This window comes from Brienomyrus brachyistius, chromosome 13 (assembly GCF_023856365.1).
Source record: "Brienomyrus brachyistius isolate T26 chromosome 13, BBRACH_0.4, whole genome shotgun sequence".
Taxonomy (NCBI): domain Eukaryota; kingdom Metazoa; phylum Chordata; class Actinopteri; order Osteoglossiformes; family Mormyridae; genus Brienomyrus; species Brienomyrus brachyistius.
Genome location: NC_064545.1, coordinates 26,031,051 through 26,044,095, shown reverse-complemented (window position 1 = coordinate 26,044,095; position 13,045 = coordinate 26,031,051). Strand labels below are relative to the sequence as shown.

General features: G+C 39.8%; 1 protein-coding gene and 1 long non-coding RNA gene across 2 annotated transcripts in view; one reads left to right on the top strand and one right to left on the bottom strand.

Annotated features, from left to right (window-relative positions):
- Nucleotides 1–6,065: 6,065 nt before the first annotated feature.
- zgc:162297 (uncharacterized protein LOC555865 homolog) lies at nt 6,066–9,543 on the bottom strand. Its single transcript, XM_048973269.1, has 6 exons — nt 9,395–9,543; nt 9,222–9,304; nt 8,425–8,605; nt 8,044–8,194; nt 7,533–7,660; nt 6,066–6,797 (listed from the first exon to the last, which is right to left on the bottom strand). Exons 1-6 carry the CDS (start codon nt 9,477–9,479, stop codon nt 6,607–6,609), a joined length of 819 nt encoding a protein of 272 aa, XP_048829226.1. The 5' UTR covers nt 9,480–9,543; the 3' UTR covers nt 6,066–6,606.
- Nucleotides 9,544–9,561: 18 nt separating this feature from the next.
- LOC125706545 (uncharacterized) overlaps nt 9,562–13,045 on the top strand; it is a 10,776-nt gene continuing 7,292 nt past the window's right edge. Inside the window, exon 1 of the long non-coding RNA XR_007382015.1 lies at nt 9,562–12,409. This is a non-coding gene — a long non-coding RNA (uncharacterized LOC125706545). The remainder of the gene's footprint in view (nt 12,410–13,045) is intronic.

Sequence of the window (13,045 nt, the reverse complement as noted above, 5' to 3'; positions counted from 1 at the left end):
GTTATCATATATTGAATCGTATCACTGGACAGCTTTCAAAATGATTTTCATGTGAACCCATCACCCATCATTCATTATGCTCTGCAATGTGATATGTGTTGCGTTTGAACCTATTTTGAATTCACTGGAAAATATAAACTATTTACAAAATAAGCTCCAACCAAAGGCATCCAAAAGTGATGGGCAGGAGCGCAACCCTCCTACAGAACAGAGAATAGAAAAGGTGAGGAAACAAAGAAAACGATGTGGGGGGGGGAATCAGAGAACCCCCACCCAGAAGAGCTCATCAGATGTAAACAGTGGTCTGGCATTCAGACGAACGGCACAAAGCATTTGGTTGGCACATCCCTTAATGTAATAAATATCATGCATCAGGCACTGGTTCTGATTCTATAAATAGGAGTTTGGTCAGTTAGCACCACTACAGACACAGTGTTGAAAGTGTCGCAGCACTAATAAATGCTCCAACGATTCCGTTTCTATAGTAGAATAATTCATTGGTGTTTATCAAATTTCCTGGAGACGTACTGTAACAGATAAGGCTGATAAGGGCACTAGCATCTATTGCCAGTTTAAAATATTTATCACAGTCTGCAGCAGTCAGAGCTTTGAGAAGCTCAGCAAAATAGTGAGAAAACGAGAAACACAGGAAATGTCCAGCCAATTCTAGGAACTGCTTCAGATGTTGTTTTGTTTTGGGGACATGAAGCAGCAAATTGCTTTTACTTTAGCTTCCATGGGATATACTTGATTTTGGCTAACAGCTATACTCAGGTAAGTCATTGAAGCATCACTTAATTGCCTGAATACCAGGCAAAGCTTTTCTGTAAACAGATGACCAAGTCATTGAGATAAGCAACTCAGTTTGGAGCGGTGTCTAAGCAACAGGAATGCTCAGGAATTTCCTGGGAGTATTTAACACAAGCTAAACGTCACTACTGTGTACTGGGTAAAAATATCCAGGTATAACAAAAGCAGAAAAGTATGAGAGGGTAATGGAACCTGCCAATACCCTTTTAACAAGATGAGTTTTCTCACAAACTTTGCTGAACAGCCCCTATCAATCCTGTTCTCCATGCATATTCTTAGGCACTGGAAGAACATTCACTTTTCTGTACTGTGCATCAGCTGCAAAGGAACTGGAAGACAGCAGGCCTGAGGAATTGACGGGTCTTGTATTGCATCCTGATATCTTCAGCTTGTATCTTAGCAACTTTACAGAACTAGATTAATATTGTCACGCTGGTGCAATCCCTCCACTGCAGTCCCACAATTCTAACCGGGCTTTACTTTCTCCCAGTATGTTTCCCCATTAAGCATATCCCTCATCAGAACTCCTAGGCTCCACCTGTGTAGATCCCTATTTAAGTTAGCCTTCCCTCTCTTTGTCTAGCATTTTATTTCCTATTGTAAACCACAGTGCCTTCTTGCTCTTCTTTATCTCAGGTTCTAGCCCAGTCCACCACACAAGCAAAATATGTGGTTTATGGAAGTTTGTGTTAAGTACAGTGATTTAGTTTCATTTTATTTGATTAAAACATCTACACTCGCACTTACATCCTGTCTCCAAGGATTCCTGCATGACATACATGTGCTCATTGTGTCAAACATAGACTATACTTTTCAATATTAAAAACACAAGCAACTAAAACAACTCTTTTGAGCTCAGTGTAAAGGAACATAAACCTAAAGGACAACAAAGCTATTCAGTGATATTTCAGAGCATCATTCAGCAAAACTCCAATAAAACTTTGAATATTTTTTTTCTCCTTAAAATGGGATTTCTTGAAATAACTTATTCATTGGATGATCAACCATTGCGAAAGGTGCTTAACAGCATATGGATTGCTACTTCAAATGAGTTGATGTGTTTGGAGAAAATCCATATGCTTGTAATATGTCTACAGGCCATCGTCAACCTCACATCTATCAGTACACAAGAGGTAGGTTAAAGAGGATGCCACCATAGAAAAAATCATACAAAGGTCATTGTAATACATTCCTAAGAACTGATGTGATGTGCTGAGAAATAGGGGTTAGTAAATTTGTAGTGACACCACCATACCACCCAAAAAAGTCATGGCTCATAAGTCTGAAATGTTGCTGGGCTTTCAAAAGCCTGAAGAGCAAAACAGTGCACTGTAGGAAGTGATATGGGGTTACAAATGGAGCCATTTTTAATGTGCATAATGCTACAGGAACCTGCCAGTAGCCTATTAGCAAATCAAGCTTTGTCGCACAACAGGGAGAGTCAACCTTGTTTACACAATACTCCATAGGAGGAAGCGGAAAGCATCATGCTTGGTGATGGCACTGACTTTGCTATAATCAGTACAGTAGAGTGTCGCCCCATTGAGCTTCAGCATTAATAAACAAGAGGAACACCAAGACCAAAACCTGTTAATTAGCAGTCCATTCTCAAGAAGATATTCAACTTCACGGTCTTCATGGGTGGACTGAGATGATATGGATGTTGTTTAAGTGAAAGATGACTTTCTGCATCAATATTACACTGCAGTAGTGAGGATTGCATCAGAATATTTCAAAATATGATCAAGTAGCTTCTATTTAACTGAATGAAATTATTAGATGCAGGCCCAGAAAATATGTTGGACAGATGATTTTTAGTCTTGCATGATTTTGGAATTTGTCAGCTGAACATGGGAATATGGAAGAGAATACATCAATAACTCATCACTCTCCATTCATTTCTGTGGGGAAAACTCTAATCCCAACATGACGACCCGAACCCCTACCCAGCCCTAACCCTAAACATAAGTAACCAAACTAAATACGACACTTTTGGCCTTTTGAGTTTTTTGATCGCATTACCAGATTTTTGTGGGGACCTGAAAAATGGTCCCCATGAAGTCAAAGTAACAGGCTTTTATCCCATTGTCCCCACAATTTAATATAAACCTAATCTACACACACACACACACACACACACACACACACACACACACACACACACACACACACACACACACACACACACACACAGCTCTGCAAAAAAATTAGAGATACAAAAGAGACCACAGCAAAATTTTTAGTTTCACTCATTTCTCAATTTATGGGTATATGTCTGTGTAAAAAATACATTTTTTGCAAACTCCAGCCAGGCTCTTCCCTGCTTCTCATTGATGAAGGGCTTCTTCCTTCCTTTATGAGACTTCAGTCCTGCTTCTAGGAGCCTGTTATTCATTGTCCTAGCAGTGCACTTCACACCACTTAATGTATCCCGTTCTTTTTGAAAGTCACTTGAGGTCATCCTCCAATTCATGAGGCACTGCCGGATAAGTTAATGGCCATCTCTGGCTTTAGAAAGTTACTCTCTACCTGGCTGGTTTTTGGTTATTGCCAGTTGCTCCTGCTTCTCTTTGTTCCTGTGTACTGCTGTCTTGGAAACTTTGAGCCTGGAAGCAGAAGGTGTAGCCTTCTGTCAGCAGAATCAGGTTTAAACCAGGATTTAAAAATGCAGATAAAAAAAAATAATGTACAGTGGTCTCATACAATAGGCACTTTTCAAAACATGAGCATGTGCTGCCCTCTAGTGGGCCAACTGCTGTATTCACTCACTGGAGCACTTTATTAGGAACACCTGTACTCCTGCATATTCATGCACCTTTCTAATCAGCCAATCACCTGAGAGCCGCACAATGTTTAAAACCATGCAGACGCAGGTCAGGAGTTTTATTTAATGTTCACACCAAATACCACAATGGGGAAAAAGTGATCTCAGTGATTTTGACCTTTTCTTGATTGCTGGTGCCAGATGGGCTGCTTTGAGTATTTCTGTAACTGAAATCTTCTGATATTTTCATGAACAACAGTCTTTAAATTTATTCAGAATGGTGTGGGGAAAGAAACAAAAAAAAAAACAAACTAAAATCCAGTTCTGTGGACGCAAACACTTTGTTGATGAGAGAGGTCAAGGAGGAATGACCAGACTGGTTCAAAGTGACAGAAAAGCTATGGTCACTGTAAGAAACACTCTGTACAGCTGTGATGAACAGAAAGGCATCTCAGAACACGGTGAACTGTGCGGCAGGTGGACTACAACAGCAGAAGACCATGTCAGGTTCCACTCCTGTCAGACAAACACAGAAAGCTAAGGCTGCAGAGGACGCAGCAAGACTGGACAGCTGGAGAAACGCGGCCTGGTCAGAGGAGACGCGACTTCTGCTGAGGCATTGAGATGGTAACAGTATGAGTCATATTAACAGTATGAGTCCATGGACCCAACCCGCCTTGTGGCAGCCTAAGCTGCTGGTGGTGTAATGGTGTAGAAAATCGTTACTTTATTGCCACAGCTTCCTTTCATGGCCACAATGAACCCACCTTCTAATGGCTACACCAGCATGATAATGCATCATGTCAAAAAGCAAAATTCATCTCAAACTGCTTTCATGAACATGGTAATGAATTCAGTGTTCTTCAGTGGCCTTCCCAGTCACCGGAACGGAATCCAATAGAGCACCTTTGAGATGTAACAGAACAGGAGATTGGCAGCATGGATGTGCAGCTGACGAATCTGCAGAAATTGTGTGATGCAATCATGTCAGCATGGACCAGAATCGCAAAGGAATGTTTCCAATATCTTATGGAATCCATGCCACAAAGAACTGAGGCTGTTTTCAGAGCAAAGAGAGGCTCTACCCAGTATTATTATAGTGCTCAGTAAGTGTATGTAGTAATGAATGGTTTAGGACTGCTTCACTGAAATTATATTTAGAGTAACTTACCAGTAGCTATCCCAAAGGTACCGGAAAACAGGCCGCGCACTAGGACTCCAATAACAGCTGTCAGAGCTCCGACGGCAGAACACCTGTAGGCAGCCTTGGAATTCTGGTTTGTGGCCAAGTGGCAACAAAGGTGCATGATATCTTCCACCAACAGAGCCGTTCTTGGAACACTTTAACTGGGACAATAATGTTACCAGAAAGAATTGCAAACATTTGTTGAAGGGCTAAAGGAATTAAGACACCATTATAAATACTACTATAAATATTTTGTTGTGATATTACCTTTTTTTATCATATGAAGGTTCACAATGCCTTGCCATCTTATTGGAGTTTTCTCATTTCTTTCTCATTTAACTGAAATTGTCTGTAATATATGGCATTACTTTAGTTAGCATATGCTTTTATCCAAACCTGCATACAATCGAGAAAGCGGGGTTAGCCAGACCCTAGAGTCATCGGGGTCAACAGTGAAACTCTGCCAACCGCAGGATTTAACGTGGCAACCTTCCTACGACTGGCACAGCATCTGTCCCCACTGAGCCACACACCAGTCCCATGACAGGCATATTTCACAGGTCATTTTACCAGCATAAGTTCTATCATTTCAAAGTGATGTTCTGCAAACAATACAATTATCAAATAAAAAGAAACTGCTGATGACCCAGGTCCTTAAAAAATAAGACCAACCCATCACAGGGCACACACTCACACACCATTCAGTCACACAGGTACACCTCTATGGGCAGTTTGGCTAATCCCTGTGAACCTGAGTTAGCTGTTGGCAGAAATAAACCTTTTATCTGTAGTATTTATTTTTTGTCCAATGGTTACTGTTACTCCACCTGTTTCTTTGGAGGACTGGATTATTATTACACTTTTTTTTCTTACTAAATTATTGCTTTTTGTTTACATGGAAGAATAGTATTTTGCAGTCCTCTCTGATCAGTCCTTTGACTTTTATTTTGAGTTGAACTTCGCAGTTCAAGGTTTCTAATACTGTGTAAATTAAAATACATCGTGATGCAATAATGTATAATATATTCTTCGGGACAAAACTTCCAAAGATGTATTTGGTAATGTGCGGGCTAATTAGCACAGGTAGAGGCTCAAGTAATAGCTTTTGAGCAATTATGGAATTTCCTGGTTGGAATCACTGGAGCCCTTGGTGTTGGTACCCTTGGTTAAAATACAGAAGTTAAACTGGTCCTGTAAGTGGGAACCAAGAAAACAAAGGAGAAATGCAATGCTACAATGTAACTAGTTATTCCTTCTTGTGTGATGCAGTATGCATGTCTGAAGGGGGCTCCAGCTCAACAACAATTACTATTCAGATTATCTTTTATTTTTTTAATATTGGGCTTCATGTTGTACAGTTGTGTTACATAACAGGACTCAATAGCAGGAAACAAGTCTAAAGAAGCGAAAATGTTGAACCAGATTATGTATTTGAATTGGATGATTATTCAACGATTTACTGTTTCTAACACATTATGATTGTATGTCGCATCTTCGAATCGCTTCTCATGAAAAAGTAATGTTAGCCTCAGAAATGAGCGGCATAATGGTTAACATATAAGCCAATGTTTGTTAAAAATGTCTTCTCTATATCCCATTAATACTGTATAATTAAGATCCATTGTAATATTTGTCAAATTGTCAGTGAAGTTAAAAATGGTTTTTATTTAGATAACTGTATACTGACATTCATATGGAACTAACAATTCATCTATAAATCCGCAATTGACACACTTTTCAATCGTTTACTGAATCCAAAACAAACAAGACCTGTGAAAAACACACACTTCAGCTACATTATTCATAGTAGCTGAGACCTTTTTGGATCTTTTAAAACTATTCCTTTTCATCCTCTGAGTTCATGAATCTTCCCCATGAAATTCTTGACTCTTTCTGGGTCGACATCATTGGCCCAATAACCGCCTTTCTTGAAATAGGAGCCAATGATCATTGCACTTGCATCCAGGTAGTGTTCCACATTGGACAGAGTCACTCCTGAGCCAATCAGGACTGGGATTCTAACTGCCTGCGAGACCTCTGCAAGAAAGTGAGACAATGTGCGTCTGATAAGATGGAAAAGTATGATACCAGATAGGTTATTATTTTAACTATCAGAATAATTGTTCCAAGGTAAAGAAAAAAATATCAAAGTACATTACATACAGTAAAACGAAGTACAAAGATCAATCTGCCAATTTACATATGGACTTATGGGTTTATTCTCTGAGAAAGAAAGAACCACTGATAGGAACTGCTCCCATCCAGGCAGCAGGATAACATGGACTCCTGGCCTCATTCTCTTCTATGCAAGGTCATCCCTGTGACTACTGGAAGGGTATTTTAAAGAAGCTTAATAGGTGTCATCTAGCATGTAACAAAGCATGGCAGGACAGTAATCTTTGGCCAGCTTTGGCTGTTGAGATGCCAGTTACATCCTTCAAAGAAGTATACTCTGTATAGAGCATAGAAAACAAAACATTTATGTTAGCTACATATAAGACCTAAGTGTAAATATACATTTCAGAATTCAGGCCATTGACAACTCTTCAGCTGTCATATACACTCACTGGGAACTTTATTGGGTACACATGCCACATGAAACCCATGCAGTGTGAAGTTCTCAAAGTGGACCACTTTGGAAATTTGCATATCTCCATTTAATGTCTACCACCAGTCCCATCACGGGAAAAATATCAGAAAATGAAATGGAAAAAGACGTATACATGTCTGTAATAAATGGACTAATAAATATGGGTAAGTAGCAGGAATTGCCTCGGAGTTCAGCTGGATTGGCCTGTATTCCCGTGGCTGTTCCTGTTAGGATCAATCCATCTGAGTGGAAGAATTCTGCTGCTCTTCCTGTTTCCACCACGTTCACATCTGATGTAAGAGCGTGGGAGCTGGAGGAAAAAGGTGGAAGAGAATGTTTCTCCTTCTAACAAGTACACTTCCATCATTTGGTGTCTTTAAACTTCTACTTCATACATTTTAGTCCAGGGGTCTCCAATTTCTGATCCTGGTGAGCTACTGTTCAATAGATTTTCTATTCTACTTGGCTTCTAATGAGCTGTAACTATTCCTGGTTTTTACCTAAGAAAAGGTGCGGCTCATCAGAGGCCAGATAGGATAGAAGACCTTCTGGACAATAGCTCTCCAGAACTGGAGCTGGAGAGCCCTGTTTTATTGTCCTTAATTCCTGAACATAACGATGTAAAAAATAATTTGCAAACAATAAACATGATCGGAGTGGTTGTTCCATTTACACAAGGCTGGCACAGCTTACCTGTGTTTCTTTTTAATATCTGTGAAGATCTGAATGTGCTCAGCTCCTATTTGCTTGCGATACCTCAGCAGGTCGCCCGCACATCCATTTATAAGACCCTCGTCAGCAATGTGAGAAAAGACATATCCTTCAGCACGAATGAAATCAAGGCCTAGTAGAAAGAGAATACTTAGAATTAACTCTGTCGGACACTACTGTAATGCGCTCATCAGTCCTTTACTTATAAAACGAAATATTTGGAAATAGTTTTACGGTCTTTGACAGCCTGTTTCATTTTCGTATTCCGTTAAAAATGTCAAAAAGAGAAGAGCCGAAAAAAAATTAAGTAAACCTTCTCTGACGTTCTTGGCTGTCTGTTAGCTTAGCCGACAGCATATGCACCTGATGCCAGAGCTACAGCCAAGGCTTGGTGATTTGCTGCAGAAAGGATCTGTATCCCCAGGGGAAGCGACGGACAGGTCCGTCTGACTGCTGCGCAAACTGCTGTCATGGAAGCGCAAACCTCCGGACCCACCGCCAGCGTGTAGGGAAGGTCGTGCATGTTTTCAATGATGAGACCGTCCTGTTCAAAGACAGCTCATGTACTTCCGTGGGTGTCAGGGAAATACGACCGATCAGTCCTACAATCCGCATATTCATCATGAGTAATGTGAATATACGGCAGTATGCACGCAGAAAAGCAGTGAATTTGACCAGGCTGCAGACAGTATCTTACAATATGCAGACTATATGCAAAGTACCATTCACTGGCAAATGCTGCAACTGAAGGATCAGTCAAAACCGTGGATTTGAGTCGCGCAAGCATTGCGAGTCAAATACAAAAGCAACTACAAACTAAAACTCACTAAAATAACTAAAATTGAAAACTAACTAAAAGCTAGCGAAATACAACAAAACGTATGTCCATTTCCCGTGAGGGACTTTGCCAGTGTCAATGAAGATAATTAAAGGTAATCGGCCATTGTATGAAAATTTATGCAAATACATGAGCCTCAACTTTATGTAACTTACAAGTGTGCATGTTTGGTAGATGATCTAAAGTCCAGTATTACTGAAATTGTTTAATACTTGAGTACTTAAACGCGATTATTCAGATCGACAGCGCATGCGTGACTGAAATACACGGTTGACTCCGATCCTGTAGCGACAAATATACACAACAAAATAGTAATCCTTACGATTCTTTCATAACTGTAGATCTCTGCTTCGCGACATGCATCTTCAACTATTGCAGGAACACTTGATTTGTTAAAAGGACTTCCTGTGAGGAAATTATTTTAAACATTAAACAATAAGCGTAGTTTATTTACAAAAGCTATTTTAAACACTTCAATATTAAGATAATCTTAACCTGGTAAGGACTTAACGTGAATCATGCCAATCACAACAGATCTAATTCGACCAAACAAATTTAAAAACTTAGTTTTGCCCCCCATTTTCTGTTGGTGAGATTCGTTTCTTGTCCCTTGGATCACATGACTGAGCAAAGTTCATCAGGGTTGCCAAAACTCAGGCATCTGGCGTGACACTCGCACGCAAGAAATCTTACGGCAAATCTATATTATTCCATTATAAACCTAAAATCAGATACATCAAAAGTGTTGGGACAGTTTGCAAACCGTACATCTATTTACAAGGTGATAAAAAGGTAACATACATGTAAATGTGTTCGTGTTTGTGTGTACCTAGGTGACCAAAGTTGGCAACCCTTGTTCATGTTCGTTTTATGTTGTTGCTAGCGCCACATTGTGTATTCCTCAGTGAGTAACTTAAATAAGATATGTCAGTTAAAGAAATGCGTGATGCAGAAAACTGTATTTATATACAAGTAGCCTATACTGCATCGTCGTATTAAGTGTAGGAAATTACATGAATATCAATAACAGAATAAATAAAATAAGACAGTTTTAGACCAGTATAATATTTTAAGAAGATTAATATGAACGGATCCTATGAGAGTTGAATCTTACACGGAGGCTCTATATCTGTTTCTGGGTTATGTCTGCTACTCTAGCTGAACGTCCCCCGGTGGGTGCGCAAGGATTCTCAACCTTTCTTAAACCAAGGACCTACTAATTAAAATTTACGGGGTTTGGGGCTCATATAGCTTGGTTAAGCTAGAAGTAATGATTGTTAAGAGTTTAGGTAAAGGCCGGGCATCCCCTATTGCACAGTCATAACTTGTAGCTTCAAGTCATTTAATTACCTCAAGTCATTAAAGCTAGGCCACGTATGACCCCAGGCTAAAAACAAAGGAACGCGTTCATTATTGACAAATAAGAGCGCGCGTGTTCTCTAAGAGCCAACAACTTTTATTGCATCTGCAGGATCTTTCCTACAATTATACTATGTCGATAGTAAAAAAAATCACTATACAGATGAATCCCTGAGTTCTGAATTACCCCACGTTGACTTGAAAAAAGTGCAAGAAGATATGGTATAAAAAATATATTTTATGTATATTTTATTGGTGATCATCAGGTGAATAAGTGTGAGATGATATTCTGGAAGTTTTCTTCCATTGTTCTGGTGCAGCACTGAAGGTGTGGCTCCATGATTTGATCTTTAGAGTAAGCTGAATGGAACATTTCATGTGCAGTCATTCTGATAATGAATCTCCCCTTCAGTCAGTCAACACACAGCCCCAATTACCATGAAGAAAGTGCTGCCTGTTGGCCACTAGGTGTCAGTGTACCTCTTGAGTTGCCTTCGCAGCAGATGTCAGCCTTATGTAAGAATGATATGATACCCATGAAATTCATATTTATGAAACGTCCCAGAATCTTTTCTAAAGTACCCTTTGTCTGAGTTCTCTGAAAAAAAAGCTATGCTTTTTCCCCCTCCATTTTAACTTTGGGAAATGTACAATAATATTAATTATGCAAATCACTTGGCCCAATGTACTGTTGCCTTGGGTCTCCCTGAGTTCTAGAGAGCATCATGGTGTGGTGATTTTAATAGCTGCTCCAATGTTAAGTTATTAAAATGCCTTGTAATGTATTGTATAGCTCTTGCTCAATTGCTTACATGCACTAGTAACTGGCCACTCATCCGAACCGGAAGCTGATCCTAGCCGTATGTATACCTATGTCACTTTGAACATAACTATGAAACAGTCAAACATAAATTGTGTGGCTGAGGTCAAATTACCAAAAATACATTTGTTGAGGTATATATTTTTTTAAATAATTGACTTTTGTTCCATCCTTAGTGATTTATGCACATCAGTAACATCACCCGTTCCCAGACTTTTAAAAGTTCTATGAAATTTCTGTGTTTAAGAAACACAGTAATCAGTATCAGCAGCGTAACTACATAGTAATGATACTGTAAAGAACAATCTTGCAAAAAGTTTGATATTTACTTTTAACATTCTTTTTTTTCATTGTTAACACACCATCTCAAACATATTAACACCTGTTTAGATTAATGGCATGAGTAGTTTTTACTACTGCGTGGTTCCAATGCAGAAAGGTTTGTGACACCCCTTTTATGACCTTTTCTGGCCACCGTAGTTTTCATCTGCTGGGCGCAGAGTGTAACTTACTGTAGTGTGCCGGGACAGCAAAGGGAAGTTAGGAGCATCCCCACATTTATAAAGGGGATGCTTTATCCTGGCATCTCCAGTTTGTGCTTCTTAAAGTTTGTCCTTGAAAAGCCTCTTTTGGTTTTCCTCCCCCTGTTGTCTCATATGGGGAGTCGCATTCCAAGCTGCATCAAGCAGAGAAGCAATATTCCTGTCTCAGGGCCTGTGCGTCGCTCCATGGGTGTCCTGGCACCTCTCACCCTGTGTATCTGAAAGACGTCCTGTGATTGCCTTCAAATAATTGCACTTCTTTGTTTTCGTAAAGCAGTTCAGGGCTTATGTCCTCCAAAGGTTATGGAATTCACCACAATCTAGGTCTTATCACAAACACTGTGACAATAATAGATTTATGCCACAAGAGTAAATCAAGATTATGAGTGTTTAAATTTTCTGAGATGAATATGAGGTAGCCATTACACTGTGACCTACGCCAAGCATAACACTCATGTGTGTTCCACACGCCGATCTGGGGAGGTTACTCTGTTTCGTTCCACGGTGCAAATACTTTACGGTAGTTTTATAATGAGGTAGCCATCCTGCTAGATGAGGCGGAAGAGATCTACCCATGTGGCCTGAGCCGGTGCTAGCCAGAGATGAGGAGCACAGCAGGGCCAAAGAGAGCAGCCGGTCATTCTGGCTAGCAGTCAGAGATGGCTCCGGTTACGGCCTGCTGTGATCGAGAAGGACTGCTGGTGCAGAAGAGGCGCGGGGTGAAGGTTGGAGCGGTGGTCACCAGGGTGTCCTTCTACACCTCACCTTGGCTAGAGGACGAGCGGGCAGGTCAGTACATCCAGTAATACACACCTTATCTTTTTCTTACCTTAAACTTTGAAAATGTTTTGATGGGACAGACATATATTTCCCCAAAATCCCTGACCTGAAAAATATCGTTTGAAAGTCCAGATATAAATTTTGCAATAAACAGACTAGCTGACAACAAATGAATCGATTTAAAAAAATGCTAAATCCATTTTAGAGGAGGATTGGTGCTGCGTAATTCACCATGATGGTGTCCAGTAGTTGCAGTGGGTGCACAAAAGATAGGTAACATTTATGTGGCAACTTCTTGAAGAGTGTTTAAAATAATGCAGATTGTAGATTAATAATCTATATGATCATTTTACATTTGTAGGAGTGTATGTGATACAATCATTTCATATTGTTGTGTCAATATGTTGTTTTTGTCGTTATACTAATTTAAGGCTCGTCTATGTGCTCAAATGCTGCCCTCTTGTGGTTCCTCCTGTAAATTATTCTGGGTTAGTTTTAGAATAGTACAAGGCACTGTGAGGCTCATTATGACCATAGTATACTGTAGTAGCTCATCTAAGAAAACAGGGGTATATCATTTGGCTTATTTATATTATTTTGTATCTGGGTTAAAAATATATGTATTTTAATTCGGGCATAGAGTCC